The sequence below is a fragment of the Ursus maritimus genome, unplaced genomic scaffold (assembly GCF_017311325.1).
Source record: "Ursus maritimus isolate PB19 unplaced genomic scaffold, ASM1731132v1 scaffold_25, whole genome shotgun sequence".
In the NCBI taxonomy this organism is placed as follows: Eukaryota; Metazoa; Chordata; class Mammalia; order Carnivora; family Ursidae; genus Ursus; species Ursus maritimus.
In genome coordinates, this window is record NW_024425008.1 from 44,931,047 (window position 1) to 44,954,791 (window position 23,745).

Consider the following 23,745-nt stretch of genomic DNA (forward strand, 5'->3'; position numbering starts at 1 on the left):
ATGCCCTGCGTCCGCACCGTCCTCGGCCTCCTGGCGGCTCTGGCGGCCTGCGGCGCCGTCGCCTTCCTCGGCTACTGTGTTTACTTCGACCGGAAGCGGCGTGGGGATCCCGCGTTCAGGCGCCGCCTGCGGGACAGTGAGTGCGACCGCGGCGGCGGCGGCGTGGCCGGGCGGGCGGCGGGCCGGCCCACGGGGCGAGGGCTCCGCGGAGCGCACGCGGGCGTCGGGATGGCTCCAGAGCAGCACGTGCCACGTTGTGTTTGCAGAAAGAAGAGCCCAGCAGCAGAAGGCTGAGAGACGGGGCGCCCAGGTGAAGTGCTTAGCGACGCCGAGGTGGCGTTACAGCGAGTAAGCTCCCGCCCGTGCAGATTGTGGCCGGGCCTCAGGGTCCCGGGCTGGCCTGGGAGCAGGCATTTCCCGCCGCCTCTCTGCCCACCCGCGCCCCGCCCCGCCCCGCTTACATTCGGCCTAGGAGTCCTTTTGATTGTGTGCTTACAAAAGAGGAGGAAGGAAGAACCCTTTGAGTTTATGAAATGGCTCATCCCATTTTAAAAAGAGAATTCTTGGGGACAGCAAACACAAAACAAGCTTAAGTGACTGGCAGGGGAGTTGATATTTTGGGTCAAGGGTTGTCCACTTTACCTACGTTTAAAGACCAGCCCTGGGCAGGGTACCAGTGGTGACACCATCCTGTGACTCCGGTCACCGTCCTGGGCCAGGCTGAAGCAAACCACAGCGTGATTCTGAACACCACCAACCGCCCTGCCAACCCCTCGCCATGCCCTTTGCCAAATCGACACACACTGTTACAACCCTAGGCAAGAAAACAGTTTTGCAACCTACAGAACTAGGTGTGTTGTAGTTAATTACAGAAGGATTTCTGCTATGTGTACTTAGGAAGCTGGGTAAAATGCACATGAGAGTTATTACAAGCATCTCGACCTAATTTCAGTATGCCACGGATTTTTTTTTAATTGCCTAAAATTGTAATTCCATCTTAAGTAGTTGTTTTAAATATTATAAAGAACAACTGTGTTTATCATACCTCGGATTTAAGAGATTAGGTTCAAGATATGCTTTTTAAATAAAAATTAAATAATTTTGATCAGTAACCCCCTATACCTTACATTCTTTATTCATTGTTAAAAATTTTGTGAATCTTTTAGTTGTGGGATCCAGCAAAGAATGAAAAATTGCAAGAACTTTTTCTGCAAGAGGTACAAATGGGACAACTTTGGTTATCCAGAGGTGAGAATGTAAATATTCTTTTGTAAGCGGTTACTTACGATAATATATGTTGAAAAAATATTTGATATTTGTATGTCAAAAAACTTGGGGCACCTGGGTGGCTCAGTCAGTTAAGCCCACTCTTGATTTCGGCTCAGATATGATCTCAGAGTTGTGAGATTGAGCCTCATGTCAGGCTCCGAGCTGAGTGTGGAGCCTGCTTAAAATTCTCTCCCTCTGCCCCTACTCACCCCTGCTCTCTCTCTCTCTCTCTCAAAGGAAAAAAAAAAAAACTAGATGTGTTAACCAACTTGCTTTAGGTAGGGAGATTTTCACTTGGTCACATTGTTCATCTCACTGTATTATACATAACATTCAGGTTTATGTGGCAGTCTTGGAAATGGGCAGATGGAGAAGCAAAAGCCAAATACAGTAACACTACATTTATTGTCAGGTAAAATTCTAAGTAAATGACTTTTACAAATGACCAAATGTTTTATGAATTAAAACTTAAAAAATTTTGAACTGTTTTATAAAAATTTTCCTGCATTCTTAGAGTATACTTAACACGATTACTTATTTTTGATGATGAAATCATTATAGATGACCATTCTTGTACTGCGTTTAATGTAGTGATGTATGTAGGGGCTACCTTGGACTTAAATGGCCATAAACTGTATTTCGGGTTATAATTTATTGCCACCTAATTCCACACAGTTTTGAGAAGGCTTCCCAATATTGTTAGGTAAAATGATGGTAGATAATATAAATATTTTGTAAATGCTGTATGTAATAATCATACCTTTGTTCTGGTGTTAAATCCTGGAAAGAGGGGCGCCTGGGTGGCACAGCGGTGGGCGTCTGCCTTCGGCTCAGGGCGTGATCCTGGTGATCCGGGATCGAGCCCCACATCGGGCTCTTCCGCTATGAGCCTGCTTCTTCCTCTCCCACTCCCCCTGCTTGTGTTCCCTCTCTCGCTGGCTGTCTCTATCTCTGTCGAATAAATAAATAAAATCTTTAAAAAAAAAAAAAATAAATCCTGGAAAGAACAATAATTTGTTTTCAGGCTTCTTTTGTAAGGGATGAATGATGTTGCTGGATAAATCAGCATGACACTCATTTTTGTATCTTTTTTTCAAGTGTTGCAAATCTCCTCTCATCACAGTGCCTTAGCTGTTTTTGCTCTTTTGTCTTTTTTGAAAAGATTTTTTCACCCTGCATTTAAGAGGTAGCGTCCTCCAGAATTTATGAAAACAAAGTCAAAATCCTGGACAACTCATAGCAATACCCAAGATTTTTACTTTAATTCAGTGACTTAATACCATAATAAAGGTTTTGAGAAATGAAAAAAATAAGTCCTTGCACATTAATCATTATAATTGGATGTTTTAGTATTTTATTCAGTACTAATCTTTTCTTCTGGGAAGTTTTATAAACAGGCTAAAAATATCTTTTTTTTTTTTTTTAAAGATTTTATTTATTCATTTGACAGAGAGAGACAGCCAGTGAGAGAGGGAACAGAAACAGGGGGAGTGGGAGAGGAAGAAGCAGGCTCCCAGCAGAAGAGCCCGACGTGGGGCTCAATCCCAGAACTCCAGGATCACGCCCTGAGCCGAAGGCCGATGCTTAACAACTGAGCCACCCAGGCGCACCAAGGCTAAAAATATCTTAAAAATGACAAATGAATAGTTAGAAATGACTTAAATGATATAAAAAGGAGTGATTTTATACAAGATAGTAAAGCATAAACTTCAAGGACCTTCATTTGCACAAGCTTCTTGAAGTTTCTGGGAAGAGTCCTAGCAATTTTGTATTCATAATTTTATATTCTTTTTCTTAAAAAAAGAAATGTCTTTTTTTTTTTGAATGAGACAGAATGACTGTCTCAGTCAGTAGAGCATGTGACTCTTGATCTCGGGGTTGTAAATTTGAACCCACATTGGGGGTAGAGATTACTGAAAAAAAAAATAAAATCTTAAAAAAAAAAAGTGCCCTCCCCAATTATATAAACTAGACACCTCACAGGGCACCTGGGTAGCTCATTGATTGAGGTCTGACTGTTGGTTTCCCCTTAGGTCATGATCTCAGCATCTCTCAGCACAGAGTCAGCTTCAGATTCTCTCTCTCCTGCTTGTGTGTGTGCTCGCTCTCTCTCTCTCTCTCTCTCTCTCTCGCAATCAATCAATCAATCAAATCTTGAAAAAAAAAACTGGGGGCCTCACAGAATTAATTCCTCTGGATTAATTCCTAACTGTGAATACTGCTTGGACATACAGGCAATTAAAATAGTTAAACCCTTTCGCCTTTAACATTTTTTGAATTGGGATAGTAAAATATTTGGAGAGAAAGAGTAGGAATTATAAATAAAAAAACTTATATGATATATTCTTATTCACTTTATGTTTAAAAGCTTTCATGTAATAGTTCGGTTAGACTTAGAGGTGAAGATGTTACAAATATTGAGACAATTAAAACAAAAATTGGTTTTTAACATTTTTCTCTCTGGAGCGCCTGGGTGGCCCAGTTGGTTAAGGGTCTGTCTTCGGCTCAGGTCATGATCCCAGGGTCCTGGGATTGAGGCCTGAATCCGGCTCCCTGGTGGGTGGGTAGGTGTGTGTGTGTGTCTTCTTCTCCCTGTCTCTCTGCCCCTCCTCCCTGCTTGTGTTCTGTCTCTCAAATAAATAAATAAAATCTTTCAAAAAAATAGAATTTTTACCTCTTAACGGTGATAACACTATTTCTGTGGAACCCTAAATCGATGAATTAGCTCTTTAAGGGTTATGTATGTCCATATTTTACTTCTAATGGAGTTCTCATCTTGGTTGCTTGTTTAAATCCCCACCAAACCCCAAACCAGTTAAATCAGAATCTTGGGGATGGAACCCAGGTGTTAGTATTTTTTAAAACTCTCTAGGTTATTAAAATACACTGTTTGAGAACTAGTGTTCTAATGCAGTAATTTTTCATCTAGTTTTCTGTAATCCCTTCAATTTTCTCCACTCCTCTCTGCACACCCCCAATTTTCATTACTTTGCTGTCAAGTAGTTTAGTCCTATAGCCATCTCATGTCGTTATGTCTACATAGGACCATAGAGCCAATAATTTTGATTGAAATTTCTGATTAGCTGATTTGATTGAATTTATTAGTTGTTTGACTTACTTGATCAAATTGAATATTGTTTTTGTGTCACATTAGCTCTATCAACTTGAGAGGAGGCACTATTTTTTTTTAATTTTTAAAAAAAATTTGAGAGAGAACGGGAGAGCATGAGCAGTGGGGAGGGTCAGAAGAAGGAGAAGGAGACCCCCTGCCACTGAGCAGGGAGCCCGATGGAGGGCTCGGGACCAGGACCCTGAGATCATGACCTGAGCCGAGGGCAGACACTTAACTGACTGAGCCACCCAGGTGCCCCAACAGGAGGCACTATCTTATCTTTCTTTAAAAGGTTTAATACAACCGAGTATTTTGACCTGTGTCATCTCCACAAAGCTGTAATTTTATAATTTAAAATAAACCTTTTAGGGCCACCCGGGTGGCTCAGTCGGTTGTGTCTGACTCTTGGTTTCAGCTCAGGTCATGATCTCAGGGTAGTGAGTTGGAGCCCTGCATCAGACTCTGTGCTCAGCAGGGAGTCTGCTTGAGACTCTCTCTCCCTCTGCCCCCTATCCCCCGGCTTGCGTGCTCTAAAATAAATATTTTTTTTTTTAAGATTTTATTTATTTATTTGACGGAGAAAGAACACAAGCAGGGGAGGGGCAGAGGGGAGAGGGAGAAGCGGGCTCCCCACTGAGCAGGGAGCCCAATGCAGGGCCCGGTCCCAGGACCCTGAGATCATGACCCAAGCCGAAGGCAGATGCTCAACCAACTGAGCCACCCAGGCGCCCCTAAAATAATCTTTAATAAAATAAAACTTTTAGTGAAACGCTAGCACAGCATTTCATCTAAGAAATGTCCTTCTCATGGTTTTTCAGTTTAAACTTAATACAGATCTGGGAAGCAATATTTTCTGTCCACCATGCACTTTTCAGATGACCATGTATTTCAACCAATAAATGGGAAATTATGTAACAGCTGAAGAGAGGCAGCACACTGTGGTCTCAAGGTTCAGAAAATTAGGTTCAATTACTAATTTTGGCATTAATTAGTTCTGAATATTTAAATCATTTCACTGACCTTTGCCTGGAATGAAGTAGTGAGACTAAGTGATTCCATGTTATAAACAGAAATTCTGTGATTAAGTTCCATACTACATAAATTTTCATTCTTCATAGCCCATCATCCTAAAATTCATCTTAAAACTACTTAGAAATCAAAGTTCATAAATCTTTTCTTCCCCTACGTATGTAATTTGTTACACTAAACCGTTTCAAACTTTGATAATACAATCTATTTCTTAAGTCTCATTTAGCCAGAACATCAGGTGTTTCCTTTGTATTTCTTCAATTACACATGTAGAGTTACAGATAACTTATCTCCTATCGGTAACAGCAGAAGACAACCTTTAAAAAACACTTAATAACCCCCTCTTGTGAACCCACATTGTAGAACACAAACATTTCTAAAGCAAGAGTGCACTTTTTAATAGTAATTTGGGTCATAAAATTATTCATCTTGCAGGTTGATCACAGTGAATCTAATGGGCAGTTCAACATTTTATAGTCTTTACTCTTGTTAAGACTTGTTTACGGAGTCTCTAGTTTGATATGCTTTTTTTTCATTTTAATACTTGGTGCTTTCTTGGTAATTTGTGGAATGTTTATTTGGAAGGACATTAACATTTTGCTTTAAACCTTATCAATCTGTTTCAGGAGAGCATCAGCTGGGGGTTGAACACCTCAGCAATGCCCTTTTAGTGTGTGGACAACCACAGGAACTTCTGAAGGTTTTCAAACACACACTCCCTCCACAGGTATTTGAGATGCTGTTGCACAAAATTCCCCTTATTTGCCAGGTGAGCACATACTTAATTGTCTTTGCTAACTGAACACAGTAAATAGCGATGTTAGGCTTGATTACATAAAAATAGCCAAGTTTGTGTACGGTTGGGAGTTAAAGGAGTACAATTTCTGAATTTTTGGTTGCTTTTCTTGCCTTGTGATGAAACAAGTACAGTGAATTGTATATTTTGTTGAGTCTTATAGATGTTTCAACATTTCAACTTTAAAGTTGTTAATTGTTAATATTTTGTTTTTGTACCTTCTAAGACATAATGATTACTGACTGCAATGTAAACAGAGGCCTGTAAGTTAAATGATATTGTTAGTTAAATGATGTAATACCTTAAAAATTAGATGTAATACAGAAAACTATAATTTATCAAAGCAGAATAATTCTTTTGGCTTCAAATATGACAAAACATAGAAATCACTTTGGTAATGGAAACATAGGCTAATTTAAATTAGTGTTCTCTTAAGTGCAAGTTTAGATTGATACCAAATGAAATCCACTCATAAGCCAATTTACTAGTGGGTGTTAGTCTACTTAACATTTACCAATTTCTTGGTATATTTTTATATCAACTAGAATTTCCTGCAGATGCTTGGATTTGTTTAGGATTCATTTAGCCATAAGACACTACTTTAACTTCGGTTCACTTTTTATTGCACTGATCACATGTCACGGCTGAGAATACACTGTATAATGTTGGACTGGCTCAGAGTCATTCATATTGGACTCAGCTTTTGAACAAAACACAGTCTCCACTAGAGCATAATAGTCAACTCTTACACATTCCCCAGGTAGTCTCAGATGGGATGTTTCCTGTAGACATATGAAAAATATGGCTAGGACACAAATGTATAATGCCCACCCTGACACAAGAAGGGAGGCAAGAAACTATCGTGCGTTGAAATGATTAGCAAGTAACTATTTTATGTATTTACCAGCAATTTGAGGCAGACATGAATGAACAGGAATACTTGGAGGATGATCGTGATTGAAAAACATTTCAACGTATCCACAGTCCAGTCAGAACACTATGGTACTTTATATATAATATAAACAACTGCTCAGTGGTATTTCCATTTATTTAACTTTTAGTAATAAAAAATTGTTTCTATCTCATACATGATTGACACATATTTTGCTTTAAAATTAACAGTCACAATTGAAGAAACAATGGTTTATTTTTCTAATGAAATTACCAAGCTGCTGAATCTTAAGGCCTCAACAAATGTTGCATCTTATTATTTTCATTGAACAATAAGACCTCCTATTTTGATTATTCTCGGTAAATAGCAATTTTGTTTCTCCAGTTGTTTCCATTTGCCAAAATCATGACAGACAGTTTAATGTGGTGGCTACTGCTTTCAGGGGATTCTATCAGACGAATCCTCATTTCCATCACAACAGCTGCTGGCAATCTTTCATCAAAAGTCCATCCATCAGGACTTCTCTATCGTGGTTGTCCAAGAAGTCCTGCTTTGGCTGCCAGGGCTTCATTCTGCTGAATATGATATTCCTGAAATCTCATGGATATTCTTTGTGTCATTTTTAAATACTTCTGTAAGCAATGTTCGGAACAGGTGGTCTAGAAATAAAAAGAGAAGATCCAAGAGGCAACAAAGAACTATTAATTTTTAAAAAGTGCACGTATTCTAAATGAACAACCAACGGGTATTTTTCTTTTCTTTGCATACATGAGAACTAAATGGTATGAATGAGTAGCAAGTGACCATAGCTTTCAATTCTTAGTTTTATCCACTTATAAGAATTAATATATACTGAATGCCTACCAGTTTGTAAGCACTAAAAACAATGGTATGTCCCTGCCTTTTCCAGCCCTCATTCTGATTGTTAAAACAGAGGCCCAGGAGTAAGTTTGTTCCTTTTTATGAGAAACTCCATTCCACACGTTCTTAACTTTCAACATTTCTTTTTAACAATATTATACTTAGCATTTTTCAAGCTTTGTCATTTATTTAACAAGGACTTGTTGATTGCTGGTTATATGTTCTTGGCATGAATGTTGATCAACATCTTACAATGGAGGAAGTTTATGTCACTTTTAGCCAATATATAGATGTTTTGATGAGGCTACTGAAAGTTAAGATTTCTCATAGGATTGAGTTTTCAGAGTCCACCTATATTCAAGCTCTGCTTTTTCCAAAATTAACTTGAGTTGTCAGCATCAGATAGAAGAGCCATATCAAGTTTCTCTAGCCAGGCCATCTTGACTGAAAGCTACTTAGCAAGAATCCTTGCTACGGAATGGTAATTCAGCAAGCCCTAGGCATCTGATCAAAAAAATAAAAATAAAATAAAAATAAAATCTGCCATGTTACAGTAAAAATGACTGTCTTATTAAATTTGGGATCATTAAATTCAATCCCATGGGTCCCTGACTGCTTCAGTTCCTCTGAGCAATGGAACATACTAAGTAACCCAAACTCCTGTAATAACTAGGAACAAGGAAAATGGTTAGAGGCATCCCATTTCTATTGTTTACCACAAGCTTAGAGAATTTTTAGTGGGCAACGCTTTTCATACCTCTTCAGGTTTCACTTCTCTTGTTGTGAAGTCTTTAACGCAATCCAAAAAGCAGGTTTCTGTAAGTTTATTGTAGGTTCCAAGAAATTCCTTAAACTATGAACAAATCAGAACATACTTTAATATTTGGTTTTTTAAAACAAAGATGTTTTGAGACTTTAATTACTGATGTTTTATATTTGGGGAAAATACCCTGTAATACTTGAAATCAACAGTTCTTTCACTGACTCAGTTGGGCATAATATGACCTGTATGGTATGATCTACAAAATATAGTCCAGTTTTCTAGCTGAATATTTATTCGTTCCTGGGTATCTGTCAAATTATCTGAAAAATAAATATGTTTCATATCATTTAAAGCTCATTTTTAGAAATGAAATATGAAGTTATTTTGTGAGATCAATGACTGACATGGTTGCACCCAGTTATGCCTTAAATTTTTTGCAAAATTCTTTTTTGTTAATTGTAATACCTTACCTGTTTTATCTGATCAGATTCTGGTATTTGTGCAGCCATATTCTATTGGTATGTTTATTAGTCACCTGATTTAAAAATTAAGAAAAAGTTTGTCAGTCCATGAACAAATATTTTTAGGCTAGGTAAAGAGTTAGGTAATTAAAACAAGAATAGTTCATGAAAAGAAAAGTTTACCTGAAATTACTGTTCTTCTTTTATAAATTTCTAACAGAGTATGTAATTATATTCCCCCCTCCCCTCACAATCCCCCAGGGTCATTAATGGCATCGAAGAACCCTACAGTTTACAGAATTAGATTTTTTAATGCTGGCTATGGGCCCCAAAGGCCCCCTCTAAGTCTCCAGTTTTAAGACAGCTTGCTCTGTTATCTTGTAAGGTTACTTGCTAAAGCCTCATTCCTAGTGGAGTTCTAAGGGAAACCAAGAGATCTCTGGTGTCTTCCTGCAAGTACTTAAGTTTAACTATTCCACTGGTTGCTAATGTAACTTTGACCTGTGATAATAATGATTCTTTTACTATCTCTACATAAATACAAAGTTTCTATTAATTGTTAATAAACACCATTGATGTGGGGCGCCTGGGTGGCTCAGTCGGTTAAGCTCAGACTTGTGATTTCGGCTCAGGTCATGATCTCATGGGCTGTGGGATCGAGCCCCACATGGAGCTCCATGCTCAGTGGGGAGTCTCCTTAAGATTCTCCCTCCCTCTGCCCCCCCCCATAATGCGCTCTCTCTCAAAAAAAACAAAAAAATACACATAAGAAAAAGACATTAGTACAGTACTGTAAAAAATCTGCATTTAAGTAGACCGGTATAGTTCAAACCTGTGTTGTTGTTTAAGGGTCAACTGCATATGTTTTTACCATACAAACTACCTGAAAAATACCAACAATTAACTGAAGCTCTCAATTTTTCAAGTATTGCTGTGCTGTTATAAAATACCACTAACCAGGGGTACCTGGGTGGCGCAGTCGTTAAGCGTCTGCCTTCGGCTCAGGGCGTGATCCCGGCATTCTGGGATCGAGCCCCACATCAGGCTCCTTGCTGGGAGCCTGCTTCTTCCGCTCCCACTCCCCCTGCTTGTGTTCCCTCTCTCACTGGCTGTTTCTCTCTCTGTCAAATGAATAAATAAAATCTTTAAAAAAAAATACCACTAACCAAAGAGACAGAAGATTCTATATTATACAGTGCACTTTAGGACTTGTGCTTCTGGAAAGATGGAACAAGAGATGTGTTTTTCCCTGTTCTTCAAACTAAGTACAACTAAAAACCCTGGACATGACACATAAAATACCTGTAAGACTCTAAAAGGTGGAGAGAAGGAAGTGTATTGGCCAGGGCCCTTGGGACCTGAGAAACAAAACAGTGGGGAGTTTCTCTTTTTCTCTCTTTTTTGTCTTCTATATCACAGAGTTGGAGCTGAGGAAGCCAGCAATCTGCAGTTGCCAATGGGCACAGTCAAAACCCCCCATCTCCCCAAAGCTGGCCCTCTTTAGCCAAAGGGCCAGGAAAGGGAAGCCTATAAGATAGAAAACTTTCAAACAGTGACTGTGTACTTCAGGCAAACAAAAACACTGCGACCTGCACCCCCCATCCACCCACATCAACATAAGCCAAGTTAGGAGCCTAGACTTTCAGTCCCCCACAATTCAGAGAAGGGAGATTAGGAAGCAGGGACTTTTCATCCTTAGTGGGCATTCATGAGGGCTCCCCCACCCCAACAACCATCAGTGGGAACAGCATGAGGAGCCTGGACTTCTACCTCAATTGGCAGTAATGAGGTACCTTTCTTTCTCCCCTCTGGGTGGTATCAAAGGAGGCCTCTTTGAGATTCAAGGCTTGCATTACTGTTCCATGGTAATTAGTTCACCTACCTTCTTCTGGTGTCAATGGAGACCACGTGGGGAGCAGTAATGAGGCACTCCAGTCCCTCTCAGCCAGGGTGATACTAATGGAGGCCTGCTAGAGAGCCGTAATTCCTACTCCTGCCCAGCAGTATGAGGAGCACACCACCTCCCATACACCTTAAGTGACAGGGTGAGGCACCTGGACTTCTATCCTACACCTAGTAGTAATGAGGTAGCATGCCCCCTCCGCTACTTCTGCTAATGAAGCAGTGGCAAAAGGCGCCAGCTAGAAAAGAAGATTTAAACAAGATCTAGAGCCTCATAACACAATACACAAAATGTCCAAGTTCCAATAAAAAAATCAATCATCATACCAAAGACTAAGAAAATCTTAAACTGAATGAAAAAAGACAATATATACCCAATACTGAGATGACAGATTCAGAATTATCTGACAAAGATTTTAAAACGGCTATTATAAAAAATACCCCAAGGAGCAGTTACGAATATGCCTGAAACAAACAAGATATTAGAAGAACCAAATGGAAAGCTTAAGAACTGAAAAATTAAATAACCAAAATAAACTGAACAGATAGCATCAATAGCAGAATGGGGGACAGAGGAAGCAATCCACAAACCAGAAGATAGAAAATAGAATTGAGTAACAGAAAAATATAATGAAAAAAATGAACAGAGTACCAGGAACCTATATGAATGTAACAAAAGATCAAATATTTGTTCCAACAGAGTCCTGGAAGAAGAGGAGAAAAGAGCAGGGCTGTAAAAGTACTGAAGAAATAATGGCTGAAAACTCCCCAAATTTGGCAAAAGAGATAAATTTATAGATCCAAGAGAAGCTGAATGAATGCCAAAGAGCATAAACACAAAGAAATCTACATCAAGATAAAGCACAGCCAAGCATCTAAAAACTAAAGACAAAAATTTTTGAAAGTAGCAAGTGAAAAAGTGACATCTTACCTACAGGGGGAAGACAATTAGGATGACGTCAGTCAAGCCAGTACCTGTATCTAGAAAAAATACACTTCAGGAATGAAGGGGAAATCAAGACATTCTCAAATGAAGGAAACTAGAATTTGCTGCCAGCTGACCTACCCTAAAAGAAGAATTAAAGTTCTAAACAGAAAGGAAATGATAATACGAGACTTGGAACATCAAGAAGGAGGAAAAACAGAGTAATAACAAATATGAGTAAGTACAATACACTTTCCTTCTCTTCTTAAGTGTCCTGTTTGACAGTTGAAGCAAAAATTATAAAATAAAACTGTCTAATGTTGTTTTAAATGTATATTAATAAATATGGTGAAGGTACAAGGAGGTAAGGTTTCTACACTTCACTGAAACTGGTGTTGACACCTTTAGACTGTGATAAGGTATTTAAGTATCATATAGTACCTAGAACAATCACTAAAAAGGATACATAAGGAAACATACTCAAAAATACTATAGATAAATCGAAATTCCAAAATATATTCATGAAATCCATGGAGAGGCAAGAAAAAGAGAAAAACAGAACAGAAAATAAAAAATATCAAATTTAAGCCCTAATAAATAATTACATTAAATATAAGTGGTCTCAATAATCAATTAAAAAAGACTGGTGGAATGGGTTAAAAAACATTACCAACTATATGATGTCTCTAGGAAATTTACTTCAAATATAATGATACAGACAGGTTGAAAATGAGAGAAAAAGATCTATCATGCAAACAATCAAAAGAAAATAGTGGATATATTAATACCAGACAAAGTAGATGTCAGAGCAAAGGAAATTACAAGACAGAAAGGGACTTTAAGGATTAATCTACCAAGAAAACATAGCAATCCTAAATGGATATGCACCAAACACAAGAGAGTTGCAAAATACACAGAGCAGAACTGAAAGGAGAAAGAGACAGATATAGTTGAGGACTTCAACATTCTTCTCTCAACAATCAATAGAACTAGAAAGAAAATTTACAAGGATACAGAAAAAAACCCACTATCAACCCACAATCCACATTTAACCCAACAGCACAGATTACACATTTTTATCAAGTGCCCATGGAACACAGACCAGGATAAACCATATATCCTGGGCCATAAAACTAGCCTCAACAAATTTAAAAGAACTGAAATTATACAGAATGTGTTCTCTGGCCACAATAAAATCAAACTGGAACTCCTAACAGAAAGATAACAGGAAAATCTCCAAATATTTGGGAAATAAACTACTTCTAAGTAATCCATGGGTCAAAGAGGAAGTCTCAAAGAAAAAAAAATTATTGAACTGAATGAAACTGCAAATACAACACATCAAAATTGGTGGGACACAGCTAAATCAGAGTGAAGAGGAAAACTGACAACTAAATGCATATAATAGAGAAAAATAAAGGTCTCAAATTCACAATCTAAACTTTCACTTCAAGCACCTAGAAAAAGAACAGAATAAACCCAAAGCATGTAGAAGGAAGGAAATTATAAAGAGCAGAAGTTAATGAAAATGAAAACAAGTGCAACAAAAGTCAATAAAACAACGAGCTGGTTCTTTGAAAAGATTATAACAGACAAACCTCTAGCAAGAGTAATAAAAAAAAATCACATTATCATTTAAAGGAATGAAACACGACATATCACCATAGACCCTGCAGACATCAAAAGGATAATAGCACAACAACTCCAATATATAGAAATATAACAACTTATTTATGAATTTAGTATTATCTAAATCTCAAAACCACAGTACACAGAAGAAAATTATAGAAAATATCCTCATAAATTAGACATAAAAATCCTTGACAAAATAATAGCAAATGTAATTCAGCAATATATAAAAATAATTATACACCTTGAATAAGTGGAGTTTACTCCAGAGATGGAGGACTGGTGAAGTATTTGGAGAAAAATCATGAGATCATGTCAATTGATACGGAAACAGCATTTGACAAATTCAACACCCATTCATGATAAAAACTCTCTGAAAATAAGGAAAAGAGAACTTCAACTTGATAATGAGCATCTACAAAAAACTGTAGTTAATGGTGAAACACTATTTTCCCCTAAGATTATGAGCAAGGCAGGGTATCTGCTCTTACCACTCTTAATATACTGCTGGAAGTTCTACCCAGTGCAGTAAAGCAAGAAAAGGAAATAAGACACACAGACTGTAAAGGAAGAAAATAAAATTGTATCTCTTTGCAGATGACATAATTGTGAACATAGAAAATCCCAAGGGATCTACAAAGAAACTCTTAGAACTAGTAAGTTCAGGAAAGTCACAGGATACAAGATAAGCATGCAAAAAATCAATTCTATCTCTATATACTTGCAGTGAACACTGAAGACACTGAAAAGTACAGTACCATTAATCACTCAAAAAAAATTTAGGGATAAATCAAACAAAGCATGTACAAGACTTATCTGCTGAAAACTACAAAATGCTGATGAAAAAAATCAAAGACCTAAATAAACGGAGAGACTTACTGTGTTCATGGACAGAAAAATTCAACATAGAAAGGATGTCCAGTTTCCCAAAAATAACAAAAAATTAATTGCTTAATGCAATTCCTATCAAGGTCCCAGGAAGACTTCTTGTAAATATAGATGAGATTATTTTAAAATTTATATTAGAAAGCAAAGGGACTAAAATAGCTAAAACAAATTTTAAAAAAAGAATAATAAAATGAGGGAAATCAGTCTACCTGATTTAAAGACTTATTACAGAGCTACAGTAATCAGTATTGTGTGCTATGGGTGGAGTAGCAGACACATAGATCAATGGAAAAGAACAGAGAACCCAGAATTCAAATATGCCCAACTGATTTTTAGTAAAGGGACAAAAGCAATGAAATGAAGGATAGCCTTTTCATCAAATGGTACTAGAACAATTGTATATCCAAAAGAAAAAATTTAACCTCAAACTGAGTCTCTCATTTATGTATGACTTATATAAAAATTAACTCAAAATGGATCAGGAACTTAAATGTAAACATAAAATACTACAATTTATAGTGACAACACCAAATGCTGGTGAGTATGTGGAAAAACTGGATCACTCAGATATTCCTAGTAGTAATGTAAAATCGTATAGCTACTCCAGTAAACAGTTGGGCAGTGTCTTAGAAAGTTAAATATGTAACTACCATATGACCCGGTAATTGTATTCCTTGGCATTTATCAGAGAAATGAAAACTTATAGTCACACAAAAACCTGTACGTGAATGTATGTGGAAGCTTTCTTTGTAACAGTCAAAAACTGGAAACCACCCAAATGTTCTTCAGTAGGTGAATGGAAACTGGTACACCAGTACCATGGAATACTACTCAGCCATAAAAAAGGAAGGAGTTATTGATGCATGAAAATTGGATAAATCTCTAGAGAATTATGCTGAGTGAAAAAAAGGCAATTCCAAAATGTTATACACTATATAATTTATATTACATTCATGAAATGACAAAATTAAAGAAATGGAGAATATTAGTGATTGTCAGGGGTTAAGGAGGGGATATAGGTAGGAGGGAAGTGAGTATTGCTATAAAAAGGCAAAATGAAAGACTTCTGTAATGGAAATGTTCTGTATCTTGACTGTATCATCAATACCCGGATTGTGATAGTATGATGTTTTGTAATATGTTACCACTGTGGAAAACTCGGTAAAGGCACAAGGTATGTCTACATTTTTTCCTACAACTGAATGTGAATCTATAACAATTTCAAAATAAAAAGTTTAATATAAAAAAAATGAAGTTGTCCAGCTGTCTAATCCCTGCTGAAAAACAAGATGCAGTGGGCAGTATAGTTAAGTGTTAGCAAACGCTCAGAACTAGAGTTCTTTTGGCTTCTCATTCAAAAAACAGCCTGAAAAGATCCAAGAACTGGTCAAATACTTGTGAAAATAGGTGTTAAATGAAACACTGTTTTGTGGGAACTTAAAAAATACAAGGGCAGTTACCCTGAAGATACAAATGTAGCGATCTGAAGGGGCACCCACACCCCAATGTTTATAGCAGCAATGTTGACAATAGCCAAACTATGGAAAGAGCCCAGATGTCCAAAGACAGATTAATGGATAAATTAGATGTGGTGTATATATATATACAATGGAATATTATGCAGCCATCAAAAAATGAAATACTGCCATCTGCAATGATGTAGATGGAAGTAAAGGGTATTATGCTAAGTGAAATAAGTCAATTAGAGAATGAATTATCATATGATCTCACTGGTATGTGGAATTTAATAAACAAGGCAAAGGATCATAGGGGAACACAGGAAAAAAAGGAAACAAGAAGAAACCAGAGAGAGAGACAAACCATAAGGAGACTCTTAACCTCAGGAAACAAACTGAGGGTTGCTGGAGTGGAGGGGGGGTTGGAGGGATGGGGTGGCTAGGTGATGGACAGTGGGGAGGGTATGTGTTGTGGTGAGTGCTGTGTATTGTGAAAGACTGATGAATTACAGACCTGTACCCCTGAAACAATACATTATATGTTAATAAAAATAAATTTCAGGATGCCCTCCAAAAAAAAAAAAAAAAAAAAAAAGAAACCAGAGAGGGAGACAAACCATAAGAGACTCTTATCATAGGAAACAAACTGAGGGTTACTGGAGAGGAGGGGGGGCCCAGGGATAGGGTAACTGTGTAATAGACATTGGGGAGGGTATGTGTTGTAATGAGCATTGGGTATTATGTAAGATTGATGAATCACAGTCCCTACCCCTGAAACAAATAATACTATTATATGTTAATTAACTGAATTTAAGTAAGTAACAATAAGTAAAATTAAAAAAATACAAGGGCAATAAAACCTATATTACGGAACAATAGGCCTCTAGCTGAAATGACAAAAGTTCATCCATAAGATCATGAGCCTTCTGAATTATTGAATTGTATAGTACATTCACTGTACTTCAGGATACTGGTGTTTGTACACCTTACACCAAAAACGAAAACAGATCTGATTTTCTTACTTATAAAAACCTTAGAAATTTGCATGTTCACTGATTGTGGTGTCAAAATCCTGTTCTTTTTCCTATTCCTATCCTTTTATTTCTTCAGGTTAAAATTCATATATAATCACTTTTTAACTAGAGTTCAGAAAGGCAGAAGGTATGAAATCTTTAAATGTTAAGTTTCAGAGACTGGTAACGCTGTACTGACTCTACCCCACCTGCCCCTTAGTATACAACTCATGGTGACAAATGACGGTTGTTATTGGGAAGTCTTTGACAACAAATAAATGAGAAGTGCCCCAAATGTTCTTGGTATGAATTCTATTTAAAAATTATTTTCTTGGGGGGGGGGCGCCTGGGTGGCTCAGTCAGTTGAGTGTTAAGACTCTTGGTTTTGGCTCAGGTCATGATCTCAGGGTTGTGAGATCAAGCCCCGTATCTGGCTCTGTGCTGAGTGTGGAGTCTGCTTCAGATTCTCCCTCCCTCTGCCCCTACCCCCACTTGTGTGCATGCTCTCTCTCTCTCTCTCTCAAATAAATGGATAAATAAAATCTCTAAAAAATATATATATATATTTTCTTGGTATTTTTAATATACAGTCATTAATAGTATATATCTCTTCCTTTAAAGTTTATCATATTATGACTAATCTATTTAAGAATTGGAAAAAAAATAGTTCTATTCCATACCCCTATGTTAACATTATGATTTTCTCTAGTCATTCAATTATATATATATATATATGTTTTTTTTTTTTCAAATATCTTCCCAGACCTACAACTGATTCAGTTTTCTCAAGTCCGTCTAAGTCTCCAAAGCTCTTCTCTGTAGTCACCAATATCAAGATTATGGTATACTTAATTATAAGCACTTGTTTCTAGAAAATATTGGAGATAACTGAGTGAATGATTTTCATATTTAGTTGCTAGTTTGGGGTCTTTTAAGTCTTGGGGCATTGTATTTTACAGTTATTTAATACTAAATTGTGCTGACTGACAAAGTCCAATAGCCACACAAACCACCTGATGGTGAAAACAGGTAGAAGCAATGTGGCTGCCCTTTGATTTAGTCCTAGTTTTCAGCTATTACAGCAAATGTTTGTTATTGTAGAAGCAAATATCCTATCAGAGGTTATCTTATGGTTATATCCCTGAAACCTGCAGAGGGAAGGAAAGGGTAAGAAAGTTCTAGAATCTTTGGCTTAGGTCTTGGGAATGATCATAACAATGCTAAGTTATTTTTGTGTCAAACAAAATATATAATAAAACTAGTGAACTTAAGAGTAAAGAGAAATCTTATCAGTCATCAATTCAAACCTTTTCTGATGCATGAGTTTCCTTTTGTTCTGGAAAATTAGTTGTCCGACCTTTGCTTCAATGTCTCCAATGACTGATTTCTTACCTGAAAAATGAGGGGATTACAATATAACTACTGAGAGGCCTCTTCAAGCTCTAAGTCTATTTGATGAAATCTAAACTTGTTGGCTAAATTGTTTTCAATTAATGAAATTAGTTTCCTCAATCTATTCTGAGGTTACAATTCCTTAGCATATGTGTTATATGTATTAAGAAGTACTTAACATCCTAATCTTTCCAGGTAGTATGTTTAGGTAAACACACAAGGACAAACAATTCCCAGAAATTTCTGAAAACAAAACAACCAAAGGACTAGGATGTGACAAGGGAGATGCCCTCCATTTCTTTTTTGGAATCACATGCAGATTTGTACCAGGTCTGGAGCCAAATTTCTAATACTGTTCAAACTTAGTTTACAATAAGTGATTTTTCTGATGTCCTTGGCCATTATCACAGTAATCGACCCTAGTCTCTGCATGACTGGTACTGGTAATTGGTAATCTTGTGATTCAGGCAAGGATCATGAATGAATGATAAAACTACGGGGTGAAAGGTAGTTGGGGATTAGGATATATCCATGGTCTTAAAGTATCTCCATAGGTTACTACCAAAGGAAAACAGTCCCTTTACATTGAAAAGATAGGCAATCATCACCATAACCAATAGAGACACAGTATCAACTATGTAGTATTCTTGCCAAAAGTGTCTGATCTGATTCTGATCATGAGGAATAACTAGGAAAATCCACAATGTGGAACAATTGGTAAGACAACTAGACTAGTCTTTTTAAAAAGTTAGTCATAAAGGAAAGGGATAGAAAGGCTGTTCTGGATTAAGTGACTAAGAGTCATGACAACTAAACAATGTGTGAACTCTGGACCTTGAATCAAAAAAAATTTTTCTGAGTTAAAAATAAAGACATTTTTGGGATAATTGGAGAAATCTGAATGTTACCTTATTAGGTATGATAATCTTACTGTGGCTATGTAATAGATTGTTCTTAAGAAGATACATGCTGAAGAAATTAGGGTTAAAGGTCATGTCTGAAACTTACTTGCAAACCAGTCAGCAAAAAAAGTATCTATTTATATATGTATATATGGAGATATGAGAGTGGGAAAGAGGAAGTAAATAAGATGTTAACAGCAACACAAAAGAAATGTAAGAAAATTTTGTGAGCCATATTTTTTGTTTCAGGGCTATCATTGTCTTTGATAGGTCAGATGTCTAAATTGATCTGAACTTGTCTGATACAAAATAGGGCTCTGGCACATGTCCCTTTGCTTTAGATTATCTGCAGCAGGTTTAATGAATTATGTCTGATTAACTGGCAACCCCAACTCAGCTTACTACTAATCAGGGCAAAAAATATTTGTGAAAGATTACTGCTTTTGGTTTTAAAGCATGGCTTCCAGGCCTGAAGGGTGAGCCTCTGAGCACTGGACTAGATGGGGGCAAGACTACTTGGGTTTTAACCCCAGGTCTGATATGAAAGGGGTTTGTAAGATCCAAATCAAATCATTTATTTAAGTCATTTTAATAAGTTTCTATGCCTACCCTCACACCTTACAGACTACAGACGGAAGGTCACTTTTCTTTCATATTTAAGTTTCAGCTAGAAAATAAGGGAGTTAAGCTATCTTCAAAGTCTCTGACATTGTTGTATCTTTTAATTCACCTACATTATAAAACAAATTGTGAACAAACAGGTACCTAGGAGCCCAATAATGAAGAGAGAAATGTAACTGACATAAGAAATAATGACAGAAATGTTATCAAGAATAATTAAAAGGTTCTCCAAAGCTAAGCCCCTAAGGTCCTTTTTAAAATTTTTCTATGAAAGTAGACAGATAAGATGCAGAAATAAACTGTTATTTAACTTTAACAGCAGATTACATTTTTTGTTTTGATTAATTAAAAAAAAACCGTTAGTAATGCGTGAAGGGAAACGTTTAAATAGTGCGTCCTCAAAAATCAGCAAATCAGATAAGGGGTGTGGGGTCATGGTATTGTCTAAAGATTTTTCAGTTAAAGGCGGGTCTCCTGTCAGCTCAAGGTCACCGCGTGGATGCTTTACATTTAACTCAGTTTCCCAAAACAAGACCCCGACTCCCCAAACCCGGATTGGGGATGGCTCAGAGGTTCAAATTCCGACCCTCGCCCCAGTGATGCGGTCCCTGGGCAGCTCCCAAACCCTCTCTGGGACGCGCTGCCGGTCTCCGCAACTCCCCCCCCCAGAGATCCCGCCACCTTCCCGGAGCGTAACCTGTTGCCCCCCGCCTGGGAACCCGGGATTCTAAGGGCAGAGAAAAGAAACCATACTTAAACACAGGCTCTCGCATCCGACACCAGTGCGAGGCTGGGGGGGCTGCGCTGCCAGTCGAGCCTAGGGGCGGAGGGTCTGGGTCAGGGCGGGCGCCGCAGCCGCTGGATGGGAGAGAACACGTGGGAGAGGCTATGTCACATAGCCCTTAGACTTTAAGACGCGGATTCGTTACAACGCAAGGAACTCTGGAGGAAAAACCGCTATCTTCAGTGAATTCTAAAATTCTCTAAGGATTAAGTTTTGTAATTGCATGCTTAGTCGTCTCTATTCTTGACTTCTACACTACCATCCACCCGAATCTGTCGAGAGTTTTTCTAAAACTAATTTACTTAATCCCAGGTCCCTAACGGTCTTCAGGAGCTACACTGTAAACAGTCCCTAGTCAACAGGAGTGGTATTGCCAGTTAGGTCGGGACCTATGCGGGCCTCCGATGAGAATTTCCAGTTTCATTCAATGTTGAGGTCTTGTGGGGCAATGTACTACTTAAAAAAAATAAAACCAGATTCGCACGTTTTAAACGTTTTACATTGGGAGTTTGTTTCCACCCGGAGAGGGATGGAAGAACACCAGAGGGCGTTCAGCTGTGTGGTTGGTTGTTTTGGATGATTTTCTCGGCGCGCATGCGTGTTGTGTCTCAAGGGCCGACTTAAAGAGAAGTGGGTGTTGACCCGCGGGCAACCGAAGCTGTTGTCAGGTTATACCTGTGACTGCGGGGTTGCCGAGCGTTCGGGAGACGCAGAGGGGTGAATTTAGGTGTCCGATGGTTGCGTCTGGAGGGGTGTGTAAGACTCTTTGGCTGAAGAAAGCTATTAAGCTTCTTATATGGGTGATTAAAAAAAAAAAGCATTTCAGTTTTACGTGCTTGACTCCTGCTTCTCAACAGATCTTAACCCCGCCTCCACATCTGTTTGGTTTTGCACTGCCAGCTCTTGGCTTTGGGGGTGCTCTGTGTTAAGGTTATTATTGCTCATGCGGCCATTCTTTTGTCATCCCCATTCTCAGATTCATTGGCGTGTGCGTTAATGGACTGAGTGGGATTAATGGGTAAATATGATGTTCAAGTTGTCTCTAGTTTTGGATTAAATACCAAATTGAAATTTCTAGCTTTGTGGATAGTCTGTTTAGACATTGTTTTATTTAAAGGTTGATGACTGTATGTTTTAAAATCACTTGAAATTCACATTTTCTTTATTGTACTCCCTCGTTCTTTCTCCCTCAAGTCCTCAAAGCGGTGAAAATTTTGTTCTGAAGTTTAATGGACCCAGAAGAAATTCTTCTATTCAGAACTGTGGGACTAATTTTGTTACCAATAATATGAAAGGCTCTGAGTTTAGCCCGGAGAAGAAAAAAAGGGTTAAAATACCAGCGAGGAGACTTCGTGAGGTAGTTTCTCCAAATCAGGGAGGTAATTTGACTTTGCTGAAAGATGAGTTGCCCTGTGTTCCTTCAGCGTTGTCTGCAAATAAACGTCTTCCTGTTAGAACCGAGGCTAGCTTGAATGGAAAGTTACGTGGTATGTGACTCTGAATAGCTTTCACTTGTAAATCTTTAGTCTTTATTTTCATTTCGGTTTTTGCGTTTCAAAATTTAGAGGATTTTTAATGTTTAAATTCTCAAACATAAGATACATCTAGTTTGTATAGATGTTTGAAAGCTGACACTTTTCCCTGGGAAAATGGCTAGCACAGTCTAATCGAATCATATCGAATAGGTGGAATGAATGAAACACTTCTGTGCTTTTTCTTTGTGTGGTTTTTGCACATTGTTCTTGTTCACATCTGTGATGGATGCACTTAACTAGTATGATGTGTTTATAGTACATCAGTAGGGCTTTTTACCAAACGCTCTACCTTCTGTTCGGATAGTGTTATTCAGTTTGGCATAGTATGTTCCAATTCACTTAACCTGTCTCTCCAGTAAAAATGAAGAAAACATATGCTTTGCCCATTTCGTTAATGATCAGAAGCATCAAATTAATGAATATATGTGCAAAAGCAAAAAAATGAGTATATAACACTGCTTTTGGGGGGGGGTGCGGCATAGTAAAGGCCTGCTTTTATATCATGTACATATTTTATTCCTGGCAAATGATTCTGTCCGTAGTTTGTCCAAATCCAACATTTTAATGATTTACTTTAAAACATTTATCTCGTTTGTCAGTGTTGATCCTTATTTTCCAAAATACCAGCTGTAAAACCTTCATCAGGATATATTTTAATTACAGTTTAAGTTTTTTGCATGAAAAGTGGCTTCTAGTTTAGGTTAGGTTTTGCATTAATATGGAGTTTATAGTTCTTGAGTCATGCCTGTACAGTTTCCAAAAATACGGTTCTGATTTTAAAATCACTAAAATTGATGCCTTTGTTTTGTTAGGTTCATCAGACTTGACTTCTGCTAGAAACTATCGGCAGCCTCCACTGGAAAATTCTATTGTGTCAGAAAGTGTAAGCAAAAGAATTCTTAATTATGTTCATGTTAAACTTTTCAGTATTGTTGAGTAATATGTTCTTAAATTATGTTTGATGAACGACAGGCCTTATTTTTGCTTAAATTTCACTTTTCAAGAGAAATATTTTACATACAATTGTGACGTGAACAGTATTTGAGACACTAAATAAAAAGTCTTCTGTAGAATCAAAAATACTTATTACTAAGATGTTGAACACTGAGAGAAATATTGTTATGGAAAAGAAACTCTGCTGTTGCCTAAGGAAATGGTGTTCTAGACCAGAGACTTAACATACTGTTAGGGAAAGGTAAAGAAACAGTAACAACATCATTTTTAAAAAGTGAGGTGTGATTATATGTCATTCAAGCTATTGTAAGGTCTTTTGTGTGGTTTTTTTGAGGGGTCTTTAAGAAATAGTAACATGAAATTCTCATCTAGATCTTTATAATGCTGAAAATATTTGATGAAAAAATACATTTCGTTCATGCAGTCTAATTAGATTTTGACCACTAATCGTAATGTTGACTATAGATTGTCAACTTAACAAGTCTTAAGAGAGTTTCATAATATAATATCTTGAAAATTGAAGCTGGTAAACTAAGAATGAAAACTGTTCACTTACCAAC

At 37.5% G+C, this 23,745-nt stretch overlaps 3 protein-coding genes across 5 annotated transcripts in view; 2 read left to right on the top strand and 1 right to left on the bottom strand.

Annotated features, from left to right (window-relative positions):
* Window positions 1-7,167, top strand: TOMM20L (translocase of outer mitochondrial membrane 20 like). Its single transcript, XM_040641885.1, has 5 exons — window positions 1-136; window positions 267-310; window positions 1,167-1,248; window positions 6,037-6,179; window positions 7,114-7,167. The coding sequence occupies exons 1-5, from the start codon at window positions 1-3 to the stop codon at window positions 7,165-7,167; spliced, it is 459 nt and encodes a 152-aa protein (XP_040497819.1).
* Window positions 7,168-7,236: 69 nt separating this feature from the next.
* Window positions 7,237-20,818, bottom strand: TIMM9 (translocase of inner mitochondrial membrane 9). The gene is made up of 5 exons (XM_008702195.2): window positions 20,666-20,818; window positions 18,305-18,389; window positions 9,193-9,257; window positions 8,717-8,812; window positions 7,237-7,757 (listed from the first exon to the last, which is right to left on the bottom strand). The coding sequence occupies exons 3-5, from the start codon at window positions 9,229-9,231 to the stop codon at window positions 7,623-7,625; spliced, it is 270 nt and encodes an 89-aa protein (XP_008700417.1). The 5' UTR covers window positions 9,232-9,257; window positions 18,305-18,389; window positions 20,666-20,818; the 3' UTR covers window positions 7,237-7,622.
* A 496-nt stretch (window positions 20,819-21,314) lies between these two features.
* The window catches only part of KIAA0586 (KIAA0586 ortholog), a 123,252-nt gene continuing 120,821 nt past the window's right edge, over window positions 21,315-23,745 (top strand). For 2 of the 3 annotated variants that reach the window (XM_008702210.2, XM_040641886.1), the window contains exons 1-3: window positions 21,315-21,448; window positions 21,891-22,183; window positions 23,044-23,114. In XM_008702210.2, coding sequence (XP_008700432.2) covers window positions 21,985-22,183; window positions 23,044-23,114 — 270 coding nt within the window. In that variant the 5' untranslated portion in view covers window positions 21,315-21,448; window positions 21,891-21,984. The remainder of the gene's footprint in view (window positions 21,449-21,890; window positions 22,184-23,043; window positions 23,115-23,745) is intronic. The other variant, XM_040641887.1, reaches the window with a different exon arrangement.